Raw genomic sequence first — 14,984 nt, forward strand, 5'->3', positions numbered from 1 at the left:
GCGCAATGATCTGTTCAGAACCCCGGAAAAAAAAGAATATGGGTGAAAGGATGGATGAGCACACGCGGCAGCGGGGATTGGTTGGAGGTGAGTAAAACATGTTAAGAATGAAAAAGCTCAATTTCTTGGGTCCAAACGGTTCTTGAAGCCATTGCTGCTGCTGTTTTTCTTTCGGTGACCTCAGCCTATGCCTTGCTCTCTCATTGGCTGTTGCTCGTCGCGTCACGTGACACCACAGGCTATCGAGTCGGCCGGCAGCTCCAGATATTTAGCATGCTAGAGATTTGTCTGGCGTCGGCGAGCGTTTTTGATGCGTCGTTTAGTATTTCACACATTGAGACTGGCGAGCGCGGATCACCCGCAGATGTGCACGCGATTACAGGCCGACCTGTCGGCGAGCTCGTTAACCTGCAAATCTGGCTTAAAATCCTGTAGTGTGAACTAGGCTTTAGTTGAACTTTCATCTAACGTTTTTAAATGTTACAGATGTTACAAATGTTACTTGTTTCAGAATGTTCAGAGCACATTCAAGGCCTCATCTACAGCATCTGTCAGGATCACACATTCATTTCACCGCACATGTTAACAGCAGGACGGTGTAGTGACGGCACACTTACTTCAAGTCCTCTGAAGTAACCTGAGTTTGTGAGCCTCATTCAAGACCACAATGAGAAAACCGACAACCTTTCATCTACCAGACCTGAGCTTTCTATCATAATAATAGTCCTTTTTTTACTCACAGACATTCCAGAGGGTCCCGGAGATCCAGGGATGCCAGACTCTCCACGGGGTCCTTGAGCTCCTTCGGGTCCACGGGCTCCGGTAGGTCCTGCTTCTCCCTATGAAAGAGGAGAAACAACATGATACAAACTCACTGTTCACTCATCTCTTCTCAAGAACAGGTCATTTCCAGAACCTGGGCTGTGCATTCATTCAGTCTTTAAACATTTAAAAAATTTAATTTGTTGTTTGAATAATAGTCTTAATAGCAGGAAAGTTGAGTTTTCTTCCGGGAACGAACACGTCACAATATTCCTCATTATAATAATTCATACGCAGAATAAAGGGGCGGGGCCTGGTTGAGTGAGTTAGTAGTGTGTTAAACTGGCGGTTATGGTGAGGGGAGGGACATTTCCCAAACACACTCGAAGCGCTCGACCAATCACAACACACTGCTCCAGCCGACCAATCAGAGCACAGTGTGCTTTTCAGAAGGAGGGGCTTCATAGAGACAGGAACTAAACAGAGCGTTACTGACAGACTGGGAAGAGAGGAGCCGCAACAATGGAGAATATGAGGAAAATAATCAACATTCAAGCAGGAAAACCTGTTCTAGTAGAGCCGGAAAAAAACACAATCAAGACTTTCCCCTTTAAATCTAACATTCCTGCTGTTTTTGGTATCTTTAGCCGGTTACACGTCATGCATAAAAATACCAAAGTAGCAATACACTCACTAATGCATCATTAATAATGACAGGAATTAAGAGGAATTAAGTATTAAGAGCTGTCAAACCTTAGACCCGGGGGATCCTGGGAAACCGGAAGCTCCAGCCGGACCGACTGGACCCTGTTAACACAAACAGCGTGAGGTGAATAAAATGAGCATTCATTTACAGCAAACTCACACTACAACAAATGATGATGATGATGATGATGATGGAGCCTCAAACCTACAGGAGGACCAGCACCGCCGGGTAAACCATCATTTCCTCGAGCACCCTGATCAAACACAGACACAACACACACTTTAAAACTAGATTAAAGTCGCATCTCTTCAGCCAGGCATTCATATAATCCTACAGATCAAACTACAATCCGGCCTCTAGCTCATAAATGCCAGAGGAGAACTGGCCCCCGACTGAGCCTGGGTTCTCCCAAGGTTTTTTTTTCTCCATTAGGTCACCTGACGGAGTTTTAGGACACCATTAGGTCACTTGATGGAGTTTTTCGGTTCCTTGCCACTGTTGCCTTTGGCTTGCTCAGTTGGGGATATTTTGGGGATATTTAATTTAATTTTATCAATCAATAAATTCCTCTTGAAACAAACTTTGTTGTATTATTTTAATTTAATACTGTGAAGCTGCTTTGATACAATCTGTATTGTGAAAAGTGCTATACAAATAAACTTGACTTGACTTGACTTCATAACCAACATCCTAACACACTCCACAAGCATCTCCTGAACTGAGCATAAGAAGCTTAACATACTGTTATTTTGCAAGCTGGTGATATAGTTTACCATATTATTATTATCATTATCAGAAAACAGCGTATATATTCACAGTTTACTGCTCTATGAATGAGAAAGACACAACAGCAAGAGGAGAATGAAAGACTAATCTATTCAAATTATTGCAGATTTTCGAAAATCATTGCATATTTTGACTCATTTTAGCATATCATGTTGCTGTACTGTTGTTTATGATTATGAAATTAACACTTATGCTCACTTCCCACGTCTGAAAATAACATGGATACGGGGAACCGGCAAACCACACTGCAAAAAAAGTAGTTTTTGTCTCGTTTTCCAGTACAAATATCTAAATATTCTTAAATCAAGATGCATTACTGGAGAAGCAAAATAGCATAAGATATTGAGTCCTGTTTACTGTGTTTTTGCTTAAAATAAGAACAAATATCTGCCGGCGGGATCAGAAAAATAATCTTGTTTAACTTTTTAAAATTAAGAAATTATAATAAGCCTTAACTCACTTTAATTTGATACTTGTTTTCAGAAAGCTCCTTAATCGTTCACACAGAATGTGTTTTTCCATTCATCTGCGCTACTTTTGTATTGTTTTTCAATGTAAAGCGTTAGATGGACGTCTTTAACCGGTGCGCTCACACCTTAAGTCTTTTGCAGCGTCTCTTGACACGGGCTGTGTTCGAAATATCCCCTAAACCCTCATTCACTATCCCCCCCCCCTTCCTCCACTGATATAGTCCACTTGAAGTGAATGGAGACGAGTGAGTGAGTGAGTTCAGACACTGAGTGCCGCTTTTCCATAGTTTGTGCTTGCGGTTTAATAATCATTTGAAACTTGGCAAACTAGCCGCTCCAGTAGCGATGAACAGATTTATCTTGAACTCTGTCGTGGAAACTATGTATAATTAAACAATTTCAGACTCAATTAAAAAGGAGCTTAAACCTGTGTGATATTACGCCGGATCAGTGTTTGGGAAATGGATGATTGATTCAGCAAGCGCCATCTTCTGGTCAGACGCGGGAATTCATTCAGCACGCGACTCTCGCAGTGCATTATGGGTATTCTCCAGCCGATGAGCTTGTTATTGCAGTGCATTGTGGAACTGAATGAGTGCACTTGATAACGTCCACTATGGTTACAGACACATATACAAATGGCTATTCCCTCAAATAGTGCACTATAACACTATAGAGGCGACTTCAGACACAGCGCTCTAAAAACACGGCGCTCAAGATAAATGAGGTTAAGCTTTTTTTTTAAAACAACGTCTCACGCTTTTCACAGCAAAAATGCATTCTATCATTTTTCTTGTTTCATGATTTAAGAATGTTTAGATCTTTGTACTGGAACACAAGACACAAATACAAAATAAAAAAATATTTTTTCGCATTAAAGTGAGGTACCGCACATATGGAGGACAACCATGACAAGCCGTGACTTATTAGCTAATGATATAGATGGAAATTAATTTATACAATTTTACATATTTGAGAGTGAGCAACAGAGGAAAGCCTTATAGAATGAAGATTACTGAAGAAGTGAGTGATTCTTACAGCAGCTCCAGACGGTCCTGGACGCCCTCTTTCACCAGGCAAACCGCGGGGACCCTGAAGAACAACACACACACACACACACACACACACACACACACACACACACACACACAGTCATTCGTTAAGGGAATATTAACAGTCTCAAATGTTTTCCCAAAAGATTCCTCTGTAGAAATAAAAGCGAGTCAGTAGCTGAATGTGGAGAGCTGCTCAGATCAATCTGACCGAGTTCATTCTGAGATCTCTGACTTCTGAAGACTTTGGTATCTGTGAGACATCACTGAGATCAGACACTCTAGAGAAGACACATCTGATATTACTTCAGAGGAAAATCTCCATTCCCTCGCCTTTTAATCTCATTTCTGTCTCTACACTGCAAAAAAATCCTCAGTATTTTGTCCTGTTTTCCAGAACAAATATCTAAACATTCTTCAATCAAGATGCATTTACTGGAGAAGCAAAATGACTGAAGATATTAAGACTTGCTTTATGAAAAACCCATCAAAATTAGGTGTGTTTATGCTTGAAATATACACAAGTATCTTCTATAGGGTCAGAAAAACAAACAGAATTCAAAGGGAAAACAAGATTATTTTTCTGACCCCATTGACAGATATTTGGTCTTAGTTTTGATGAACTCTTCATTAAACAAGAGTTAATATCTTCAATCATGTTGCGTCTCAGGTAAATATATCTTGATTGAGTAATGTTTGATATTTGCACTGGAAAACCAGACAAAAATACAGAGAAAGAAAATATTTTTGTGCAGCCTAGGAGAAACTTAAGAGATTGTATGCGTGTTTTGCTCTTTTCTATCTGTGAATTTTGGTAGCAATATTTGTAATGTCATATTTATGCACTTTATTATCTCATATATGCTGACAAATGTGATTTTCTGAACTTGTGATCAGACTCTACTGTGTGTGTACTGATGTTTGTTTCGATCTGATGTTTGATCAACACACTGCATCTGTTAGAAATGAAACTTTACTGATTTTAATTCATTTGTGCAGGAGAACAGGCGAGCGCAAACCTACCATCGGTCCAGGAGCGCCACTTTCTCCAGGAGAGCCGGACTCGCCCTGACAGAAACAGACACAGACTCAGACACTGAAATACTCTTATATGTGATGGTGAAAGGTAATGTGTGAAGGTCATACTTTTGCCCCAACAGCTCCAGACTCTCCTTTAGCCCCGTCGAGACCGGAATAACCCTACACACACCACAGATCAACACGTTTAGTCACGCGGTTTACTCTTCAATCAGGCATTATTACAGCATTAAGGCGAGACACCACAGGCAATGCACTGGTCAGTTTCAAGGTCTATTTTGCTTCAAAAATATAGTAACATACAAAATATACACATTTGATAAAATTGTTTATTTGATTACACTTTATCTTACTGCATCTGTAGATTTCAATTCCAATACATGTCTTTAAAGGCAGCGAAATTTTATTCCTATTTATATTCTGAAGGTTTGTTCATATATTGTGCAATATGTATACTATTGGGGATGTGCAATATGGGAGCTGTAATTAATAACGGGTGTAATTTTTTAAACTGCCAATGAAAGGCGTTAATGTGCCTACTATATACGCACCTGTCTAATGTACATGAGAGCATGTTTTGTGAGAGGATGTGTTGAGAGACGTTTATTCTCTGTATTTTGTGTTGTCTCTGTAAAACTGTGGAACGGACAGAGTCTAAAACTAATTTCCCCTCGGGGACAGTAAAGTATATCTTATCTTATCACTCACCCTGATTTATTCAAAATTGTATTCCTGAAGATTATTATTATTATTATTATTATTTCTTTGGCTGTTGACTTTTCTATGGAAGCTTGTTTCAACGACGGAATAAAACAGTCTAAAAGATAATAGCATCTTTTTATCTCACAATTCTGACTTATTAAAGTCAGAATTGTGTGATATAAACTTGCAATTGGGAGAAATAAAGTCAGAATTGCAAGGTTATATCTCACAATTCTAACTTTATAACTCATAATTCTGACTTTTTCTTGCAATTGCAAGTTTATATCACAATTCTGAGAAGAAAAAAACAGAATTGTGAGATAAGAAGTCGCACTTACCTTTTTTATTTTTTATTTTGTGGTCGAAACAAGCTTCTGTAATTTCTGATTTATGGAGTGATAAAAAGAGATAATAATAATAATAATAATTTGTTAAATGTATATAGCGCTTTCCTGGGTACTCAAAGCGCTTCACGTCGGATATTCAAAATGTAAAAAGCCCTCTGTAAAAACCTAAAAACTCTAATGTTAATAAAACGTAGCAAGAATTTTGAACCTGGCTTTATCCAACGGTCAGATTTCTGTTCTGGAAATTAGGTAATGCCTCATTTGCATATTTAAACATATTTCAGAAAACTTGTAATACAAAACACAATAGCAATAGTGCTTTCACACCGCACAAAAATGGGTGAACTCACACTCAAGTTGTTCCAAACCTGTGTGAATGTCTTTGTTGAATATTTTGAAGATTGTTTGACATCAAACAGTCGTGGGGAACCAATGACTTCCATACTTTTTTCCATACTATAATTTTTGGGTGAACTAACCCTTTAAACCCGGGTTATCGTCGTTCTAAACCCTGCTTTTAACCCAGGGTTAAAGGAACATTTCACTCTTGTAATTTTAAAGCGGGGTTAGCACTGCGTTTAACCCGAGGTTCTCTGGAACTTTTTGTGGCATTATTCCCCGCATCGCAGTGCCACATGTGTGCAGTGTGAAACATTAGATGCTTAGATTCACGTGCTTTGTAGAGTCTCAGAAAAACTGTACAGTAGTAAACTGAAACAGAAGTATGTTTCAGCATTTGAGAGGAAAAAAGTCAAAATTGTGACCAAAAATGCGACAACTGGACTGAAGAAGAGACCGTTTACAGTCTGAAAATACATTCCGGATTCTTGATAGTACAGTCGGCAAAATATAATGAGGATGTGCATTGCTAGAGCCTTTATGTGAACAGGTCACATGCTGCATCATCCAATCAATGACACTGACACCACAAATGTGACCCTGGACCACAAAACCAGTCACATGGGTCAATTATTTCAGATGAAATTTAGATGTATGCATAAATAAGCTTTCCATTGATGTGTGGTTTGTTAGGATAGGACAATATTTGGTCGAGATACAACTATTGACAATCTGGAATCTGAGGGTGCAAAAAAATCGAAACATTGAGAAAATCTCCTTTAAAGTTGTTCATTTATGATCACGATTGTGCTGCATTCACTCACACAAATAAATGTTTGATATATTTACGGTAGGAAATTTACAAAATATCTTCATGGAACATGATCTTTACTTCATATCCTAATGATTTTTGGCATAAAAAAAAATCGATAATTTTGACCCGTACAATGCATCGTTGGCTATTGCCACAGATATACCCGTGCAACAGCACTTGTGACTGGTTTTGTAATCCAGGGTCACAAATATGCAAATAATAACGTTAACCCAGGGTTTAGGGGTGTGAAACAGCAGTTTATGAATCCCCAAGATTAATTGTGAAACGATTAATTAAAACGTGAAGCAAAACGACCCAGGATTCCGGGTTAAGAACGACGCAGGGTAAACTATCTCAAGTGTGTAAAGCCCTATTTCTACCCTGTTCACCTGTAGTGTCTTGCCTTAAAGAGACTGACCACTGAAGAAAAAGTGCACTAACTCTGTGTCCCTTGATTCCAGGTAGACCTGGTGTTCCTGGGAATCCACGAGCTCCCTGTGTTTAGAGAGAGAGAGAGAGAGAGAGAGGTATGAGGTGAATGGAAGTATTCAGACGTCTCTTCTTTCTCTCTCTGGCCTAAGGCCACAGCTGCGTCTCACATCTGGGCAAAAGCTTGAGTCTCCACATCTCTGCACTTCTCACATGGATCAAACACTTTAACGCTGGTTCAGTTTAAAACGGTTCACCTGAGGTCCGGAAGGTCCACGCTCACCACCTTTCCCAGGTTTCCCAGGTTCGCCCTGCAACAGAAAAACAGTGATTTCACACATTCAGCTTTAGAGTCGAACACTGACGACAGCCGCTTCTTCCAGCGAGCGCTTCTGTGCTCAAATGTCATCTTGTGGAGGAAAACTGGAACTACAAACCCAGCGGGAAATGAAAGATATGCATTCATGCTTCTACATCAAAGCTGCAGTTAACTGGGAGCCTACAGACAACACACACATTTCTCACACTTATTTATATCTATAGCACTTCATGCAACAAGATTTAGCCAAAGCTATGGAAAGCTTGTTTCCGCCACAGAATAAAACAGTTTAAAAGATATTTGTGACTTTTTATCTCACAATTGCGAGTTTATATCTTTATTTTTCAGAATTGCGAGATATAAAGTCCAACTCTGAGGAAATAAAGACTTTTTTTTTCTTTTTATCTGACAATTCTGACTTTATAACTCGGAATTGTGTGTTATAACGTCAGAATTGCGGGATATAAACTCGCAATTGCAAGATATAAAGTCTAACTCTAAGGAAATAAATACTTTTTTATATATATATATATATTTGTTATAAAGTCAGAATTGTGAGATAAAAAGTCGCAATTACCTTATTTATTTTTCATTCTGTGGCGGATACAAGCTTCCATACAAACCAGCTTCACAGTAATAAACAGGAAAATAAAAGTGTCGTTGTTGCAAAATTAATAAATTATAAAACAAATTAAATTTGATCTAATAAAGCAGCTCTACAGAAAACAATAGCGTCATTATTCAGCTCAGTTCTGTTCAGATACTGTCAGTGAAGTAAATCTATAATATTACAGAATATTAACTGTCTTCTAAACCACATTTAATAGACATTTGCTGACGCAAGTGACTTTAAGACACTTGTCTGTGTCTGTTGCGTTCACAGAGATCTTTCAGTGCACTGTGTGTGTGTGTGTGTGTGTGTGTGTGTGTGTGTGTGGGTGTGTGGGTGTGTGTGTGTGTGTGTGTGTGTGTGTGTGTGTGTGTGTGTGTGTGTGTGTGTCGTGTGTGTGTGTGTGTGTGTGTGTGTGTGTGTGTGTGTGTGTGTGTGTGTGTGTGTGTGTGTGTGTGTGTGCATGTGTGTGTGTGATGTGGGCAAGAGAAATGGAAGGAATGGAGTCTGAAGAGAAGAACAGCTGGAGTCAGCAATACTGAGAAAAACACCTTCAGGAAAGTTCACAGAACAATAATCTCCACGTGACGTTCGGTGGGTGATTTGATCGTGCGTCTCCACAGAACATACGAGGACGAATCATATAACAGTGTGAGCGGGTTAATCACGAGGACTACTTACATCATCTCCTGGTTTTCCTGAGGGACCAGGAGGGCCACGGGGACCCATCGGGCCCTATCAGGAGAAAAGAAAAATGTGAAATTATGTGAAGAATTTGAGATCTGATTGTTAAGAATAATGTATTCAGAGCTTAATATGTGCTTTATGCATTAAAAAAATGGTAGCACTTTACAATAAGGTCTTATTAGTTAATGCATTAACTAACAATGAGCAATACATTCGATACAGTGTTTATTAATCTTTGTGAATGTTAGTTGGCTAAAAATAACTCCCTGAAACGCCTCCATTGTAGTCTTGAGTTTCTTCTGGGAACGAACACGTCACAATATTCCTCATTATAATAATTCATACGCAGAATAAAGGGGCGGGGCCTGGTTGAGTTAGTTAGTAGTGTGTTAAACTGGTAAGGGGCGGGACATTTCCCAAACACACTCGAAGCGCTCGACCAATCACAACACACTGCTCCAGTCGACCAATCAGAGCACAGCGTGCTTTTCAGAAGGAGGGGCTTCATAGAGACAGGAATTAAACAGAGCGTTACTGACAGACTGGGAAGAGAGGAGCCGCAACAATGGAGAATATGAGGAAAATAATGTGGTTGTTCAACATTCAAGCATAAAAATTTATGTTAACAAATTGAACCTTATTGTAAAGTGTTACCAAAAAAGTTCATAAACGTTCAGCCAGCTCACTGGCCTAAACTCAAGATCTCTGTTATGATTAGGACCATTACGGCTAAATGAAGTGGCATTTGCACACTGGGAGTTTGACTGTAATTGTCAGTAATGAGGGATTTTCTGTTGGATACGTACAGATGATCCGGGCTCTCCGGCTTCTCCATGGTTGCCTTGAAATCCTTGTGGACCCTGCAGCAAACAGAGACCGAATTCACATCACAGACTTTCAGCCCAGACTCATGCCAGAAACAATATTTATATGATCAGTATGTGTACAGTGAGAAGAAGTATTATTAGACTGCGGGAGGACACAGGACGCGTGTGTGTTTACTATAGAGACTTACTTTTTCCAAGAATATCACTTAGTTTTAATGTAACGCTTCATATAAATGGTATAGTTATTAACAAGAAAACTTTATTTCGTTTAATGTGAAATGAATATGAAAAACAGTGTAGAAGAAAGAGATGAATTATCTGTTTGTGTGATGGTAGGAAAACGTCCTACATTCTGACACCGTGTCCAAACCGAGCGCGATGTGATAAGATTCAAGCAACACACTGTGTGTCTGTCCACAACAGATGAGACGCGACTACGAGACGCCACAAAATCAATCAAACATCACAGCCAATCAGAAGAGTGTGTGGGCGGAGCCTCTCTGCAAGGGCACTCACAACCAATGGATAAGTACATAATCATATTCATAAATATTACATTTTAACATGATTAAATACATACTGAGTGACTGAAACACTTTGTCAGAAACCGTTTCTAAAACTGAATTGTTGTGTATCACCGTCACGACTGGTTCTGACAAAACCTCCGATTAACATTAACATCCTTTATTCACGTCACATCTAATTAGACATGATGGTAGAAGAAAAGGTTCTGAACCTTTAAAGTGTTCGATCAGACCCTTTATGAATATTTTCCCATCATTTTATGGATTTCCTTTTTTTTTTTTTTAAGTTTGGTTTTGTAAATTATATTAATTGAATTAAACAGCTCGCAAACATACTTTATCACTTGAAAAAAATGTAAACAACCTGTAAAACATGAAAATATTTTGCAATAATTTTAGTCATTTCTCCTTTTATAGAACTTTTTTTCCATAAAGGGTTCTTTAAAATCCTATAGTTCTAAACAGAACCTTATTTTCTAAGATTGTACAGCTTACAGAGAGGATGACGACTACTTGCTGACCTGTGTGTGTGTGTGTGTGTGTGTGTGTGTGTGTGTGTGTGTGTGTGTGTGTGTGTGTGTGTGTGTGTGTGTGTGAGGTGTTATTATTAACTTTAGGAAGCTAAGGATCATCTTACACATGCTACTTTTGCTTGTCTTTCAAAGGATAGAAATTCACATTACAGTCATATCATAACTTATTATATATATATGTGTGTCACACGGATGAGGTGTTTGTTGAGGAAATACACTCACGGGGGATCCATTGGGGCCTGGTGGTCCTCGAGGACCCATCGGACCCTGAAGGAACAAACATAACAACAGAAATCAATTAGTGCCTTCACAGGGATATACTGAGACGCTGTGGGTTATATGGTAATGTCTTCATGGGAAACGTTCCCTCAGGACATCAGAGCGACTCGCTGAAGCAGAAACACTGAGATTCCACACACACACACACACACACACACACACACACACACACACACATCAGCGTAAGCGCTTTGAACCCGTGTGACTTTACCAGCAATTAAATGTTTCAGAGCCACAACTGATGCCCTAAACCACCGCATGATCATAATCCATAAAACATCAGCGGTGTTCAAACAGGTAATGATTATACTGGTTCTAAACCTGACTGATTTTCCACATTAATCAGTGCTTTTGCATTTGACTCATATCTGTTGACTTTAATTTAAACAACGATCTGGATGCATGTCACTAAAAAGAGCGGTAGGTGAAGAAAACACTGGATATTAGGGATCATCTCCTGAAACCACAGTAAAACCACAGTAAAACCACGGCCCACGCGTGCTGAAATGAGTCCGAGCTCCTGAATGCCTCCTAGTGTTTAAAGAGTCGGATATATACGTGTGCGCAGTGGGAGTTTCCCAGAACTGGTAAAACACTCGATGTGTTCCTGCACGTCACATAACTGAGCCTGTGAGGAGCTTGTGGAATCTTCTCATGTCAGTCCGGACACAAATATATACTTTCAGATGTTTGCATGCTGGGGGATGTGTATGTGTACTTATAGTGTACTTGCCTAAGTGAGTACTGCGTAATATAAGGTAACTACATGGGTTAAGGTTAGGTTTAGGGGTAACACTTTATAATAAGCATCATAAGTTAACATTAATGCATTAACTAACATGAACTAACCACATACATTTGTTATTGTATTTATTCATCTTTGTTAATGTTAGTTAATAAAAATACAGCTGTTCTTTGATTATTCATGTTAGTTCACAGTGCATTAACTAATGTTAACTAATACAACCTTTAATTTTAATAACGTATTAGTAAATGTTGAAATTAATATTAACTAAGATTAATAAATGCAGAAGAAGTATTGTTTATTCTTAGTTCATGTTAACTATATTTAACTAATGATCCTTTTTTTAAAGTGTTACCGGTTTACATTTTTACATTTATGCATTTGGCAGACGCTTTTATCCAAAGCGACTTACATTGCGTTATCCTATACATTTATACATAGGTATGTGCAATCCCCTGGGATCAAACCCACAACCTTGTGTTGTTAACGCAATGCGTTTACCACTGAGCTACAGGAAAGCTAGCGGTTTAGGGGTAGTACCAAGTTATTACCCTGTTATTGCAATTACTTACTATAATAGGTATATATGAAGAGTTCAGATGCAAAAGCCTCTAAATCCCATCTGAAATTTTCTTCTAGAATGATCATTTTTATCAAGCTCGCATTTTAAAGTTCAGTAATTTCACTTAAATGACAATTAATAGGTAATCTTCATTGCCATTTAAGTGATATTACTGAATTTAAATATACGAGCTTGATAAAAATGATCATTCTATAAGAAAATTTCAGATGGGATTTAGAGGCTTTTGCATCTGAACTCTTCATATATATATATGGGGAACAGGACTGTAAAGAAATCTAGATTAGCTGAAGATCATCAAAATACTCTATTTGAATTCAATCTAGAGTCTGATTTCACTTTGTAAATTACTTGAATATTTGAAAAACTGACCCATTTTTAGCCTGTTAACTGGCAGTGTTTATTGCCGTTTTTCACATTTTAGTAATCATAAATTAGGTATCATTCGAAAGCTTAAACACTCACAAATTATCGTTTTGAAATTGGACACTGGGTTAACATGAAAACGGTACCTTTAATCCTTTCAGCGTGATTCATTTGTGTAATATAAACTTTGGAACATATCTTGGTTAGACACATGGCTATGATGTGAACAATGTTCAGGTCAGCACATTTGCCTCACTGTTAACTTAAACTTTCTTTACAAAAAACCTTTTTTTGTAGACTTTCGTGTGCTTTTCTGCAATAATCTGCTGAGTGTCGTCTTTAAAAAGAGACCTATATTCCAAAGCATTCATCAATTACAACTATTTAAGATCAGATCTGTGTTCAGAAAGAGGGCTGACGGTTCACAGGTTAAAACGTGGTTATTAAATCAGTTTTAATGACCTTAATAACCAGAAAATCACCAACTAATAGAAAAATATCTGCTCTCCGATGCACTGCGATTCATTCAGAGATTCTCAATCAATTCTAAAGATCTCAGAACTGATTATTTAGCTTAACTTCTGAACTTCCACTTCCACACACACACACACACACACACACACACACTCACACACACACACACACACACACACACACACACACACACACACACACACACACAACAAAACCCTTTAAACTAACATCTAGTAATTTACTAGGGCAATCGTGGGCTTTATTGCACAGGATTTGCTGTGAGAAAGCAGGACTTTTGCCAGATGTTGCGCTTACACTGCAAAGAAATGATGTTCTTCCTCAGTGTTTCTGTCCTGTTTTCCAGGAAAAATATCTGAACAATCTTAAATCAAGATACATTTACTGGAGAAGCGAAATGACTGAAGATATGACTAGTTCTTCTCTGAAAAAAGTCAACAAAATAAAGTGACTTCAAGTTTAAAATAAGAACAAATATCTGTTAATTGGGTCATAAAAATAAACTGAAGGGAAAACAAGATTATTTGTTCTTGTTTTAAGCAAAAAAAAGTCACTTAATATTGATACATTTTTCAGTAAACAATATTTATATGTGCTGGAAAACAAGACAAAAAAATGTCATTTTTTGCAGTGTAAATTCTTTGATTATTGCTTGTATTGTGTTTCTTTATGCTTCTTTATTATTGACTAGTTGCAAAGCTATATTTAGTTATTATTTAATCTACATTTTTTTAACTATATACAAGTTTTTATTGTTATTGTGTAATTAACCTAAAAAGTACTATATAATTAAGCTGTCTAAATAAAATAAACATTTAAAGTCAGAAGTGTTCAATAGCAGCTTTTGGTATTGAAAGTGGTTTCATGAATCGCTGTATTTCACTGGTTTTGGGATCAGATCGTCACACACTGAGACGCAAGCGCAGTGACAACACGAGGCCAGTGAAGATTCACAGCTCTGGACACTTTAAATCACACAAGATCTCCTCTACATGATGAAGTGATGAGGAGCGCCCACCATTGGTCCTTGCATCACTCCCATCTGAGCTCCTCCTGCTTTATCATCGAATCCACCGGCCATCTGAGAGGCGAAGTTCTGGAAGAGAGCAAAATCATTCAGCATCGTCTACATGTAAAACGTCAATAAAGTCCACATATTCCTTGAGAGAGAGAAAAATACACACATTTGTCTTTCTGTCTGCGTGAGTTCTCTTAGACACTTTAAAGAGCACCTATCATGCTTTTCTCCATGTTCATCTGTGTTTAGTGTGTAATGTTGCTGTTTGATGATGAAAATCTCCAGTTCTTCTCTATATCAGTGTCAGTGTTCCTGAACTCCTGAAACGCCTCCATTGTAGTCTTGAGTTTCTTCCGGGAACGAACACGTCACGATATTCCTCATTATAATAATTCATGCGCAGAATAAAGGGGCGGGGCCTGGTTGAGTTAGTTAGTAGTGTGTTAAACTGGCGGTTATGGTGAGGGGAGGGACATTTCCCAAACACACTCGAAGCGCTCGACCAATCACAACACACTGATCCAGCCGACCAATCAGAGCACAGTGTGCTTTTCAGAAG

The 14,984-nt window shown here is 38.4% G+C and overlaps 1 protein-coding gene across 1 annotated transcript in view; it reads right to left on the reverse strand.

The window, feature by feature from the left end:
- Window positions 1-14,984, reverse strand: part of col2a1b (collagen, type II, alpha 1b) — a 65,357-nt gene that overhangs the window by 38,640 nt on the left and 11,733 nt on the right. The window contains exons 8-19 of the mRNA XM_082156365.1: window positions 14,426-14,503; window positions 11,168-11,212; window positions 9,868-9,921; window positions 9,056-9,109; window positions 7,703-7,756; window positions 7,458-7,511; window positions 4,923-4,976; window positions 4,800-4,844; window positions 3,763-3,816; window positions 1,677-1,721; window positions 1,516-1,569; window positions 741-839 (exon numbers count right to left, since the gene is read on the reverse strand). Coding sequence (XP_082012491.1) covers window positions 741-839; window positions 1,516-1,569; window positions 1,677-1,721; window positions 3,763-3,816; window positions 4,800-4,844; window positions 4,923-4,976; window positions 7,458-7,511; window positions 7,703-7,756; window positions 9,056-9,109; window positions 9,868-9,921; window positions 11,168-11,212; window positions 14,426-14,503 — 690 coding nt within the window. The remainder of the gene's footprint in view (window positions 1-740; window positions 840-1,515; window positions 1,570-1,676; window positions 1,722-3,762; window positions 3,817-4,799; window positions 4,845-4,922; window positions 4,977-7,457; window positions 7,512-7,702; window positions 7,757-9,055; window positions 9,110-9,867; window positions 9,922-11,167; window positions 11,213-14,425; window positions 14,504-14,984) is intronic.

The sequence above is a fragment of the Leuciscus leuciscus genome, assembly GCF_965113295.1.
Source record: "Leuciscus leuciscus genome assembly, chromosome: 23".
Classification (NCBI taxonomy): domain Eukaryota; kingdom Metazoa; phylum Chordata; class Actinopteri; order Cypriniformes; family Leuciscidae; genus Leuciscus; species Leuciscus leuciscus.